At 35.7% G+C, this 14,201-nt stretch overlaps 1 protein-coding gene and 1 pseudogene across 2 annotated transcripts; one reads left to right on the top strand and one right to left on the bottom strand.

Annotated features, from left to right (window-relative positions):
* Positions 1 to 1,378: 1,378 nt before the first annotated feature.
* LOC145613111 (protein SENSITIVE TO PROTON RHIZOTOXICITY 1 pseudogene) lies at positions 1,379 to 5,461 on the top strand (annotated as a pseudogene). The gene is made up of 2 exons (XR_014106866.1): positions 1,379 to 1,540; positions 3,709 to 5,461. The product of XR_014106866.1 is annotated as a protein SENSITIVE TO PROTON RHIZOTOXICITY 1 pseudogene (transcript).
* A 1,166-nt stretch (positions 5,462 to 6,627) lies between these two features.
* Positions 6,628 to 10,551, bottom strand: LOC145613059 (uncharacterized). The gene is made up of 7 exons (XM_081668118.1): positions 10,204 to 10,551; positions 9,622 to 9,830; positions 8,912 to 9,406; positions 7,691 to 8,725; positions 7,423 to 7,570; positions 6,964 to 7,334; positions 6,628 to 6,876 (listed from the first exon to the last, which is right to left on the bottom strand). Exons 1-7 carry the CDS (start codon positions 10,490 to 10,492, stop codon positions 6,628 to 6,630), a joined length of 2,796 nt encoding a protein of 931 aa, XP_081524244.1. The 5' UTR covers positions 10,493 to 10,551.
* Positions 10,552 to 14,201: the final 3,650 nt, after the last annotated feature.

The raw sequence follows: 14,201 nt of genomic DNA on the forward strand, positions 1-14,201 counted from the left end.
CTGTATCAAATAATTCACCCCTTCAACAAAAATAAAACCCTTCCCACACTAATCATCAAAGTGGAGTGTGGACATTTTATAAAGTATGCATCATCTTTTTTGTAATTAAAATTTTTTAAAGCAAAGTGACAAAGTTAGCGGGTAATATTTATTTGGAGTTTTTTTCGGGGAAAAAGTTTGAGTTTTATATTTAAGCGAGTTTAAATTGAGTTTGATCACATATTACATTTATAAAAATAATCTTTCCCTAATCTACATACTTGTATATGTTTAATTTGCATCCACATTTGAAACTCTATCTGTTTTGACTAATTAATGTAATAATTATACCATATAATATAATGTTGTGGCCTATTGCTAAACCCTACTTATCATTTTTATCACTTTATTTATGACCACATCATAAGGAATTATTATCTAAAACTAAAATGTTGTTAATTTCTACGTGTAATTTTTATTAATAATGTAAATATTTAGGTATTGCAATTTTAAGTTGAACTTATCCAAAAAGGGCAATTTTTAATTTGAATTAGAATGATGAAACTTGACAATCCAATACAGTCTAAGGGCCTATTCTGATTAATTGAACTGAGCTGAGCTAAGCTGAGCTGAATTGAATTAAATATTTTATGTGAGAAGAAAATTAAAAACTTAACTGAACTGAAATTAATCTAAAGAGAACAAACCCTAAGTATAATTATTTTCAAACTTCATAACTATTGGTCATTTCACTCATTTGTGTCATAATGTGATTGTGTCTGGTCGAAAAAGAGCAAACGACAAAAACTTAACCAAAATAATTCACTAATTAATAGGTTTAATTAACTCCTGATTAGCTTAAGGCTGGCAGTATTAAATTGTTAACTTTGACTTTGCTTACTTCCAATTAACTTCAATTGTTCATCGATTCTCCCACTCTGAACCTTCCTCGCAGGTGGCATGGTTTCCTAGCAACCTCCAAAGATCATAACTTTTACATATATTTTTCTAAAAAAATTGCTCTGTTTTTTTTTCTTCCAATAATTAGAATATCAATTATCAAGTGGGAAATCAACTCAGATTTCAAAGATCAAAACTTTAATCATCTGGGTAATAAAAAGTTTATCCCTTTTTTAGTTTTTTACTTTAATTTTGTTTTTATATAAAATTGTGAATCATGATGATCATGTTTTATGAGAATGAGACCCACCAACAAACGGTGGTGATTGAGACTTGGACTTGATGTAGTGGAAAATTAACGGTGATGATCAAATAGTTGACTCATCTTGGTCCCACATAGTGTATTACTGTTGCTTGGGGCGGGGGGACTACCATAAAATGCTGCCAAATTGCTACTAATACATTGAATCCCTTTTATTTTTTTTTTAAATTGTTTTTTATATTTATTTATCTTTGGTTTTGATTTGTTTGGTGCTTATTTAATTGATCTAGTTGAACTTCAATTCCTCTTTTCAACATCTGGGTAACTTTCTCTCTCTTATTTGGATGGAAATTAGGGCTCTGAGCTGACAAAAAGGATTCTTGGGCAACCCTAAATCTGGTGAGTTCTGCTTTCTTTTACCTCCTTATACAAAAGATGATTTTTTTTTTTTTTTTTTTTCATAAAGTTGATTTATTTTATCTATTATTAAATTGTTTGATGTACTTGTTTTAAGTTCTATTTCTGGAATTTTGTGAAGGTGAAAGATCTGTGATGTTTATTTTTGTGCACTTAATTGCTGACATTCTTGAAATTGTGTGTTTTTAATTGTGGGTCGACCTTAAAATTTGATTAAGTTTGTATCTTTATTGAACTTTTGCTGAATTTTGATGATTTTTTTTTTTTTTTTTTTTAATTTTTTTAATGAAATTGTGTCATAGGTTGCTGTAGTTTTTGCTAGTTTTGAGTTAAATTGATACATCTTGAAGGACTTATATATTATATGCTTAGTAGAAGTTGGTTCTGGATGTTGAGGTCATAATATAATGATCCTTTATTGTATGTTGTTCAGAAATTGCATCATTGTCTTTGATTGGTTAGGGGTAAGGTTGTGTACATCTTGACCGCCCCATACCTGCATCATGATTCAAGAGTATCTATGTAGGTGGTGGTTGTACTTGTATGACACCTTTTTTTGTTGTAGGAATTGGGGTTTTCCTTTGATCTCCGGACGTTTTGGGTGTCTTTTTAAAATCTTTAATGTTCTTATGGAAAACTGGCCGGATCTAATTTCGATGATGACAATTATAGTATAAAATTTTGAGCAGAACCATAAGAAAGAATAGAGAAGATTAAAATCCTTCAAAATGAGGGTAAATCACATGGGAGGAGAATAATCCACTATAATGGATAGAGTATACTATTTAAGAGTATTTCTGTGAGTATCTAGTATGGATGGGCTAGATGGCTAGGCTCAACCAGGTTGGTTCTGCAGTTGAAATAGGTCATATGGGTGTAACGAGTAGCAGCCTATTGTTGGCCTTGTTGCCTTTTATTCCCATGAGCTGGTATTGCTTTGATGCCTATTGTTGGAAGATCATGATTCTTACTGTTCTAATGTTTTCAGTTTCTCACGGAGTTTTCAGGTTTTTGAAGATAGGTTGGGTTTGTTTGGAAGATAAGGTAGAGCTTGGATACAAAGCCAGGAATTTTGGGGTGGGGAAAGGGGACATGGTCACCTGGGGGAATGGGGGTGGGGATTTGTGTTAATTAATAAGTTTGTCTTTATATTTTTTTTTTAATTTTTTTGGAAACAAAACGAGCTAGGCTTATATTAATGCAAGTTTGTCTTTACTTGATGAAGACTAAAATGCTCTAAAATTTTATATGGCTTGTATCTCATGACAAATTTACAGACCAATCCATAGTTTGAACCGTTATATTTACCCTGGCGCAGCAACCCAGAGGAATGGTGTTTATTCTTCCATAAGAGTGACGGAATATTGTAGATATCATTATTGTGTAAGTGAAATGTGATATTATTGGAGCTTAGAGATAACGGAGAATAAAGGAGGATATCATGATTTTTTTATTTTTTTTTTTTATTTTTATTTTTGGTTTTTTTGGGTGTTTTAAACATGAAAGAAATGCAATTATTGACATGGTTTTTTATATTTATTTTTTATCGCATGGGGAATATTTAAAAGGAGAATATTTAAAAGGGTGATGTATGAGATAAGTTTAACTTGACTTCCACAGCAATTATCTACCACCTAATCTGTGTAACTGTTGAAAGAGTTAGAAGTGCAGAACAACTGAGGAAAAATATCAAATCTTTGAATGGCTATCGTAAATATAGAGCAAGTCTATTTGCTTTAGGATGAACTTTTGTTTTTATTAGCTGCGTTGGCTGATAAGATTTTTTTGCTCTTTTGCTCACCAGATGTTGTCAACAGTTGAACTACTGAAATGGTTACTAACTTGATATATAGTATTATTTTAGCTTCTTCAGGCTTTGTACATACTATATTGTTGCAAGTGCAGAATGATACTGTATATCATATATCATACAAAGTATATCAGTGGATCAAAACAAGGGTTGTTTTTTGACAATTTGTCATGAATTCATTTTCTGAGGTCCCTGATGTTGTCTAGTGCTATGTAAAATGGAAGTGTTTGATTTTTGATCCACCCAAACACTTGCACTGTTATTTTTACTAATCTGTGCGGACGTGCAGTTATTTTTCTTTCACTAGAATAATAATAATGTTTCTATGTGATTAATCCAGGTTTGGCCATCTGTTAAATTTGTACCTGATTAGAATTTGAAAATGGACGTTAAAGATAGGCCAAATTCAGAAAATTGGACTGACCCTTCAGCTTTTGGGAACGAAGTGCAGCAGAATGCATCCCTGAACAATCAGCCGTTCACCAATTTTATTTCTCAGGAACCGTCAAAGTGGGAAGATCCTTCTATACTTGATTACAGCATGAGAATAGATTCTTCATTCTCCAAATTTAACCAACCTTCCGAGAACTCATCTTTGCTTGTTGGCAATCCAAGTAACCAGGGCAAAATTCCAAACCAAGATGGGGCTCATATGAATCAGATGCCTGATGGTAGTAACTTTGACCCAAGAGCAATGCTCAATAATCTCTCTTTCTTGGAACAAAAAATCCACCAACTCCAAGAGCTAGTTCATGTGATCGTTGGCCGAAAAGCTCAAGTTCCTGGCAACCAAGAAGAAGTTATTATTCAGCAGCAGCAGCAGCTTATCACAGCTGATCTTACTTCAATTATAGTCCAGTTGATATCAGCAGCTGGTAGTCTACTTCCATCAATGAAGCATAACCTCTCTGCTGCTAATTCTAGCTTGCTTCTTAATAGGACCCTTTTTCCCTCAGCAACAACTGTTGGTACCAGCATGATGTCGCAAAACAACATAGGGCAAGTAAAGCAAGCTGTTGGTGAAGTTAAACCAGTGGAGCAGTCAAACCAGGTGGAGGTAACGGCCAATTGTGTAACTGAAATGAACTGCAACAACATGGAAGAAGATCATGAACTAAAAGATGATGATGATGGCAAGGAAGAAGAGCATCTTCCTCCTGGATCATATGAAATCTTGCAATTAGAAAAGGAAGAAATTCTCGCACCCCATACCCACTTCTGTACCATTTGTGGGAAGGGTTTCAAAAGAGATGCTAATTTGAGGATGCACATGAGAGGTCATGGGGATGAGTACAAAACTCCGGCTGCCCTGGCAAAGCCAAACAAGGAGTCTAGCTCAGAAAAGGTGCTTTTGAAGAGGTATTCCTGTCCTTTTGTAGGTTGCAAAAGGAATAAGGAGCATAAAAAGTTTCAGCCTCTGAAAACTATTTTGTGTGTGAAAAATCATTATAAGAGAACTCACTGCGACAAGAGTTATATTTGTAGCAGATGCCATACCAAGAAATTCTCTGTCATTGCTGATCTCAAGACCCATGAAAAGCACTGTGGCAGGGATAAATGGCTGTGTTCTTGTGGAACAACTTTCTCTCGAAAAGACAAGCTTTTTGGGCATATTGCTCTTTTCCAGGGTCATACTCCAGCCATTCCTTCTGAGGAACATAAAGGAACATCCGTGCCATCAAATCTTTCAGATAACAGTGAAACAACAAACACTGTTGCAAATATGGGATTTAGCTTTGGCTCCAATGGTACTAATGAAAATGGTGCACAGATTATGATGGATGGAAAGGGGAATGTTGATGATCCTTTCTTCTCTCTGCTAAATTACGAATATAGTCTTGGTGGGCTTCAAGATTTTCCACTAACCAATTTTGACGATTCACCAAGTTCTTTTTCGTTCCTCAATTCTGAAGAAAAGGATGGGATGATGTGTGTCAGTAACGACGTTCATTAGTATTGGTTGGCGTTTTTTAGTTTTTTGTGCAGAGGAGCTTCTATCATCCTGACTTGTTTTCAAATTGGATGGACTCAAGCTCCTGTAATTCCTTAGCTTAAATAAATGCTTTATATATGATCATTGCACATTACAGATATGTCTCTGCTGCATTCTTTCATTTTTTTTTTCTGAAAGGATGCCTCATTCTTTCATTAATTCGGCTTCAATCTAATGTTGGAGTCGCTAATGGGATCCAGCAAGCTAAATTGCTTTTCTAGCTACCATCCTTCCATTTGAATTTAAAGGTTCCAAGTACATGATATAGAAGTGATTGTAAATTACAGTTTAGTAACTATCAAATTGTTGATCGGAAATTTGGGCTGCATATAGCCATATAGGTACCAAACTGGGCTACTACAATGCAGTTTGTTTAAAATTATCTGTGAATTATGATGCAGGGTCATCTTCAGTCCTTCAGACCTTTTTCACATTCTCCAAAAATGTCGCATGGCCTCTTCGGAAACTATCAGGCATCAGTCTGCAGGAACCTCCCAGTGTGATCAGCTGTGAGTTAGGTCTAGCCAAGCCTAAAGACACATTGGCCCAGGAGTCACAACCCACCACCAATGCACCTCAGTAAAGTTACTCGTGAAAATTAAAATAAAATTATAGACGGTTTGACTAATGTAGTCTTATTTGGTCAATTGTAAAAAAAAAAAAAAAAAAAAAAAAAAAAAAAAAAAAAAAAACAACAAAACTAATGTTTTTTTTTTGAAGGCAAAACAAGACTATAGTCTTATTTAGTTTGAATAATATTTTTTTGTCTTTTATTTTATTTTATTTTTTTCGAGCCGGTTGGGCCATGGTTGGACTGGTTTTGGTCACTGGTTGGGCACAGGGATGCTGATTTTGGTCGTTTTCTACTGATATTTTGTCCTAATCAAATTCAGATTGACGACTAAGAAGCTTACAAAAACCAAATTCATTTTTGTAAAAAATAATTCAGATACAAAAGTTTTTTAAGTGAAAGAATGGATGAAAATCAAACCCAGACCTCCATATTAGAACGTCTTAGGAATTTTGCAATAATATGCCCGTCATTGAGTAAGAGAGAGATCAGATTTTTTGTTTTTAGCATGAATAGCAATAAAGGGGATTCATATTGAACGAGTTTATTTATTTCTAGGGAGAAGAAAATTATCAGGACTGAGCATCAAGGGAATTGATACATTCAAGTACGTAGTATAAAATTTGAGGCCTTGATTTTGACCAAACTTGAGCTTTTTACACAACCTGCCCTGCCCAGCTATGAAGCTAAATCACCTAATGAATTGCAGTCATTCGTTCATAATACTGTGAATTATGAAGCAATATCAGTTTCAGGCCCTTGACATTCTCCATAGCCTTGGGTGTCATCTTCAATGAGCTTGGATAAAATTTCTCTCTCAGAACAAAGTCGTCTGAGTAAGACCAGGTTTGACCTCTTGGGGAGCTGTCAGCCCACAGGAACCTCTCAGAGAATGGGTTCACCAAACTTTCCCTGAAATCCTCAGCCGGCTCACAGATTATACCCTGAAATGCCATGCAAACTTGCATCAAGATAACGAAAGAGTATAGAATAAGACTATAATTTAAAGGAGCAGTTTAGTTGCTGGCTACCTCTGACATGGCCTTAATCTTTAAACTGATGTCATTACTGAGAAGGACAAGCTGTCCGTCATTCTTATTCTTCCTGAGGCTGAGTGCATAGTCAAGTACGTGATCTTCTGTAGAGGGTGAGAGAAGTTCTGCTCGAAATTCAAGGGCAGAGAAGGAAAAGGAGCCTGCTGTTGTCCCACAACTGACTTGAGAGTAAGGTGATGCTGGAGGGGTTATTGCAACAGACTGCCCTTCCTCTGTAGAATTTTGAACATGGATCCACCACTTTGATTTAATCATGCAATCCTCTATCCATTCTAATGCTGATGATACCTCTGTGTTTCTTCTGAAGAAACTCGTTTGTCGTTTCAAACAAGCAAGATCCTTTATGACTGGCAAAACAAGCAACAGTTACATATAGAAGGTTCACAATTTGATTTACTATAGTAAGAGCAGTAAATAACAGGCAGTTCATTTTACCTATTTTGGGGATGATGAGTTGAGTTCCCTTGAGACCTTCAAGCAGCTGCAATGCCTTTCTTGATTCTTTGTTCAGTAGAGTAGTAGTGTCCACTAGCATACTCCATTTTCGGGTCTTTTCTCCAAAGCATTTGTCCGGTACATCAGTCTGAAGTATCAGGAATAAACAATTAAAAGAGTTCGTTAAATAACAAAATTACAATAAAAAGAGATCCAAGTATAAAAAAAAAAAAAAAAGAAAAAAAAAGGGAGTGCAGCATTTGCCTACCTTGCTTGAGACTTTAGCAGCACCAGCAATGCAAGTTTCAGATATACTATTCTGAGGTGAATCTGCCTGAAGGGATTGAAAAGGCATCCTTTCATGTTTTTTCTCCCTCAGCCTAGATGATTTTGCTTGATTAGAAGCACGGTGTGCTGTTTTCTTCTCCAGAGATTTTTTGGGCGAGTAATTCTCTTTATCTGATGAAGGAGACAAGCTGTCCTCATAGTAGAATTTTGGGCTTCCAATCATCTTTGAAAGGGGTGATTTCCCTGAACTTGAATTTTTTACTTCTTTCAACAGAGTCAACTTTCTCATGGACTTGTGAGTATTAGGGGTAAAGTTCTCTTTGTCTGGAGTAAAGACTTCTTCCTCTTCTTGGCTTTCCGTTTCATGAAAGAGAGCCCTAGTAACAGGTTCATGCTTGACAACCTTCTGACCACTTCTCTTTTTATTTCTTTCAGACATGCTTGTTGAAATCTGGGGAGAACTTTGTAATTTACCTCTTCGGGACCAAATGCTACTTGCAGACTTCTGACCTGAAGTTATCAAAGGACTACCAAATGGCCTTTTAATAGAGCTGAGTGGTGGACTATCAAAGCCATTTCTCGATGATTTGTTTTCAAACTCCGATAAGAAGCTTGCATCAGACAATGATGAACACACTGAAGACTCCACCCCCATATTTCCAGACCAAAAACTCCAAAGCTTGCCTTCATTGTGTTCCTTGACTGATGAATTCACATTGACACTTTCCAAAGAAATCCTTTCAGAAAATACTCTAGTATCAGATACTATTTCTGGGAACTGCTTTTCTATATCAAGGTGATTGTTGTCAGGGCAAAGAAGAGCCTCATTAGTGGCAAGAGGTGATGTCAGCGCTGCAGGTGATCTACACCAGAAAGTCCACACTTCTTCTGTGTTTGGAGCAACTTGCTCTCCAACCAATTCGTCATCATCACATAGAACACCGAATTCCACATCCTTTGAAGCAGATTCAACTGCATGTACCTCTTCATTTCCCTTTCCTTGAGGATCATCATCCTAAGATACCCAATTGACATGATGAACACAAAATCAGTAACTATATGAAGGAAAATGTATTGAAAGAAGACCATAAAAATGTCCTAAAACTCTTTGCGTTTCTCGATTTCATAGTCATCTATCTAACCCACAAATAATCAATAACATAGAAATATAAGAGAATATTAGGAGTGCAAATCATCTCACCTTGACAATCTCATCCTCATCTTTCTGCATAAGCTGTTCAGTAATTTCATCCAAAAACAAGGTATCCAAGCCCTCCAAAACAGAACCAACAGATCCTACGTCTTCAAGCTTCACTGACTGAAAATATTCTTCTTCCATGGGACATGCCATATACTTCCTTTCCTGCCTAACCCATTCCCAGTTCTCACCCAGAAATAAAGGCACCAAACCATCTAAAGCAGAATCCAAATGTTGCACATTTTCATTAGCCACTAACTCCTGTGCAAACAACGCTTGAGATTTTTCATCCGGAAATAGAGACATCAAGCCTTCCATATCAGTGCCTTCCAATTCAACACACTCACTGTCCACTGGCATAACTTTTTCGTCTGTGTTTTGAGCAACTTTCTCTATATCCAGTCCATTATCATCACACAAATCACCAAACTCTACACCCTTTGAAACAGAATCAACTGCTTGTAACTCCTCATTTTCCTGTCCTCGTGAATTCTCATCCTAAAAGTTACAAATGACAACCAAATCAAGAGCTATATCTAGGCAGGATTAGAGAAAACATAGCTTAGATGTCCAATTCCAGCTAACAGGCAAATATACATTATATCCAATGTCGATCTCATTGTATATCTCAATTTCATCTAGTCAGCTATCACCAACAAACAATCAATAAACTTATACATACTAAAATAGATATAGAGTGCAATTAATCTCACCTTGATGATCCCTTCATCCTCATCTTCTTGCGACTGCACGAAGTCCAAGGGTGGCACAAAAGGGTTGGAAACATCATAAGCTTGGCTCAATGGAATCCAATGCAGCTTGTAAACCCTACTCGATCCTCCAATCCTCAAACTATCACTCTCATTCATCCTTGTTCTAATATTTGGTTCTATCCTTTTATCTGACACCCAAGTTCCATGCACTAAACACAAACACCAAAATTGCATTATAAATCAAAACCCACATTATTCTTAAACCCTAAACCTTACAGAAAATTAAATAATCACAATGAAATGAACATAGAAATTACAAATAAACAACACCCACAAGAAATTGAACCCTCATAAAATGAAATCAAAATACCCAAAAAATTTCAAGATTGTTTCCACCATTAAACTCACATGTTTTTTATTATACCAAATAACACAATTTACAGAGCAAAACAAAACAAACCCACAAAATCAACTTCGAAAATTCGAGTAATACCATAACAATTCAAATAAAAAACTACAAATAAACACAATAATTAGTACTGAATTGAATTTTACAAAGTATCAGAGCTAAAATTGAATTACCTGAAGATAAATCAGTGATAGAAAGGTGATTGGAAGAGGGTTTAGAGTGAATGCGGAGATGAAAACGGCTAATACTGGGATGTTCTAAGCGAATATCGCAATCTGGGTGTCGCCCAACAACTAATGTTTCTTCAAATTCTTGATGGGTTTTACAGAATTCATCATTTTGCTGCTGGGTTTGAATTTGATTTACAGAAGGAGGGGAGTTGATTAAGAAAATGTTCTTGAGGATAGCGTTGTTCTTCCAAACTGTGAATACTGGTATTTGCATTTCTTTCTGGTTTCCCATTGCGCCGGTGATGATGATCGGAAGTGGAAGAGAGAGGATTTTGGGGGGGTTTTAATATAGGAGAGGAAATGGTGAGGGTTTTGTTGATTCCAGCTTTTTGAAAATTTAACTTTTGAATCTTGAAAACGTGGAACTGTGGACGTTAAATGTGTTTTTGTAACGGATACTTTTTCTCAATCATACAATCTTATAGGACTATAGTTGCCTTCTTTGGTATGGATTATGGAATTATGGATAATACATTAATACTCAATAATAGTCTAAGGTTGTTCGCCGCTCTAAGATTGGATCAGGTTATACCGAACTACACTGAAGAGTTAAAAAAAAAAAAAAAATAGACAGATCCATAGATGAGTGAAAATTTATAATTCAAGACCTAGACTAAGGTCTGTTTGGCAAAAGTAGCGGTAACGGGTAGCTATTAGTAGTCGAGTAGCAGGTAGCTTTTAGCGGTCGAGTAGCGGTAACTGTTTAGATAGCGAGTAGCGGTCAATAGTAGTGTGTAGAGGTTAGCTGTCAAAGTAACGGTTAATAGTATGAGTGTTTGGCAAAAGTAGCGGTTCCAATGCTAGAATATATCAAAATTCTTATAAATATTATTTAAAAAGTAATTAAAATTTGATAGATAGAGTGTTTGTCAAAAGTAGCGGTTCCAATGCTAGAATATATCAAAATTCATATAAATATTATTTAAAAAGTAACTAAAATTTGTCAATAATCGCTACCCGCTACCTTGCTAGCTAGGGCATGTGTGTTGGAAATAAGATGTTGTAATCATGAAAATAATAAAGAAATTAGAGCAAAAATACAATACTCCATTGCAGATCTCATATAAGCTGTGACGCGTTTTACGGCTGCCCTAAAAGCGTATTTCGCCACCACTGGTACGAGGCTCTCAGTGACGAATGCTCCCCAAGGGTAACACAGCTACCTTCCAACTCCGTACCCCGATTGGAAGGTTGGAATTCCTTCAAGAACTACTCAGACCTTTATGGGAATGGTTTTATGTTTATTGTGTTTAGGATTTCACAATACTCTGTGTTTTTCTCTCTATGTAAAAAATAATAGCTCAGGGGTATTTATAGGTTATGAAAAGGAATCAAGAATAAGGAAACAAAACCCGAACAAAAACGCGTTCTCAAGTCCTTGCAAGGTCCGCTCGGTCTGCCAGGGCGAGTCCGCCCTACCGGGCGCGACAAGCAAAGCTCAAAAACCAGGTTTTAGGCTTTGCCCGGTCTGCCCGGGCAAGTTAGCCCTATCGGGCGCGCAGGGGTAAATAATGATACGGAGAAGTTTGAAGCTTCGCCCTGGCAGGGAAACTGGGATACGAAAAATAGGGAGTTTACTACCTTGATGAGAAGCTTAATTCTCACCGCCCTACCCCCCCGGGCAAAGCAGGATAAAGAGGCTTATCATCAAAAAACTTAATACATCAAAAAACTTAATACAATCGATCGAATTGAATCTTTCGACTTGCATTACTCCTAACAAGGTGATGAGAATCAATTCCAAGCAAAGAGTTCACTTCATAAGACCAAAGAAGGTTCCATCCCAAAACCATATATGGCAATAGAAGGAGTAGTTTCTCACTTGTTTTATGAATGTGAGACTCTTACATGTGTTCTTTGGTGGGATATATTTCAACACTTTTAAATGCTTTATTTTGATATTTGTTGTATTCACATGCTTTGTACATAGTTTGACCAATGCAGTAATAAATACATATATATAAGATGAAATATAATTATGTAAATACTTGTTAAAAATGTTTCAATGTATAATTTTCCCAATATTAGCTTTTTAATTTATAATTTTTACTTAGTGATAATTAAGTATATTATTGGTCAAATTTCCATATTGATATATGAATGTGACTGTCAAATTCAACACTTGAAAGTAGAGTATCAGTTATTCATTTTCATATTACTCTGTAAGATAGATAGAGAGGAATTACTAAAAGTGTTTCTCAAAAGATTAAAGGTAGACGCGACCTCTGAGTCCAAGGTATGTTTTACTTTCCGACTTGTATCAGTCGTATGATCTGCGATATAGGCTACTTAAACCATGAATAACCACAAGTTTTGCTTTTTTACAAGATAGAGTGTATCCGAATTTGGTACATGAATAAAATTAAAAAAAAAAAAAAAAAAAAAAAAAAAACACACACACACACAGAGGTAGTAGTACAGTCGTAGTACTGTAATAAATTTATTATACAGCGTTTTTGTTTTGACGGAGTACATGACGATGGATAAGTTACATAACTGAATGTTACATAACAGCCAACGAAAGGGAGGAATGATGGATACATTCACTGCATGTCACATATTGTTATACTCCCTCCGTCCCAAAAAGAACGACCCATTTGGCCAAAACTTTGTCCCAAAAAGAATGATCCATTTGCATTAAAACACCCACTAATTTGCTACAATATTTGTGCAAAATTAGCTTCCCCATATAAAAATTTGATTTTCCATGTTATTTTATTATTTTCTCTCTCTATTTTTTTTACAAACCCCATGTAAATTTATCTTTCCAATATACTTTTACTTTTTTTTACTTAACTTCCTAAATACCCGCGTAATCAACCCAAATGAGTCGTTATTTTTGGGACGGAGGGAGTACTTCGCATAAAAAATTATCATATTCTGTAACTCTAAAATTTTGTGCCTAACAATAATATTCAACAATTGATTTAAGTATAAAGATCAGAGTACTAATTTTATATGATTGTATGATTTAGGCGGTGGCTGTGCAGCTGTTTCTAAAACTAATTTAAATTCCTAAAACTCAGAATTTATGTAATACTCCCTCCGTCCCCTTTTGATAGTCCCTTATGGGCATATTTCACGGAAATTAATAAACATAAATAAGAATAGTTAAAGTATATTGAAAAAGTAAATTGAGATTGGGTATGCAAAAAAGTAGAGAGAGAAAGTAATAAAAGTACATTGGAAAACAAAATTTACATGAGAAAGCTAAATTTGCACAAGTATTGTTGCAAATTGAAGGGAATTTAAGTAAAAATTTAATATTAATGGTTGTTGGAAAAAGCAAATGGGGTAGTAGCTGTCAATTCAGGTAAATGGGTTGGGTTTGAGTGGGTCGGGTCATCTCGGGTCGGGTTTAGGTTGGGTCAATATAAGGTCGGGTGAAAAACAAGTCGGGTAAAATTCGGGTTTTTACGGGTTTAAATGAGTTAGGGTCGTGTTCGGGTTCGAGTCGGGTTCGGTTCAAGTCAATTATTTTCGGGTTATAATCAGGTCGGGTCATTATCGGGTTTGAGTCGGGTTCGGTTCAAGTCAATAATTTGCAGGTCATAATCAAGTCGGGTCATTATCGGGTTTGAGTCGGGTTCTATTCAAGTCAATAATTTACGGGTTATAATTAAGTCGGGTTATTCTCGGGTTCGGGTCGGGTTCGGTTCAAGTCAAAAACTTGCGGGATATAATCGGGTCATTTCCAAGTCTGGTCATTCTTGGGTTCAAGTCGAGTTTAGTTAATAATTTGCGGGTTACAATCAAGTTGGGTCATTTAAACTTGTCTGGTCATTCTCGAGTTCAAATTGGCAAGTTAATAATTTGCGGGTTATAATCATGTCGGGTCATTTCCAAGTCGGTCTCGAGTGTGGTTCAAGTCAAAAATTTTCGAGTTATAATTAGATCGGTCCTTTTCAAGTATTTTTATTCTAGGGTTATAAAAATCAAGT

Source organism: Chenopodium album, chromosome 25, assembly GCF_948465745.1.
Source record: "Chenopodium album chromosome 25, dcCheAlbu1.1, whole genome shotgun sequence".
Lineage (NCBI taxonomy): Eukaryota > Viridiplantae > Streptophyta > Magnoliopsida > Caryophyllales > Amaranthaceae > Chenopodium > Chenopodium album.

Coding starts and splice junctions, on each gene's coding strand:
- LOC145613059 (XM_081668118.1), bottom strand. CDS start 10,492: ATGGGAAACCAGAAAGAAATGCAAATACCAGTATTCACAGTTTGGAAG. Junction 9,831..10,203: donor TATCACTGATTTATCTTCAG/GTAATTCAATTT, acceptor GTTTGTGTTTAG/TGCATGGAACTTGGGTGTCA. Junction 8,726..8,911: donor ATGAGGATGAGATTGTCAAG/GTGAGATGATTT, acceptor TGGGTATCTTAG/GATGATGATCCTCAAGGAAA.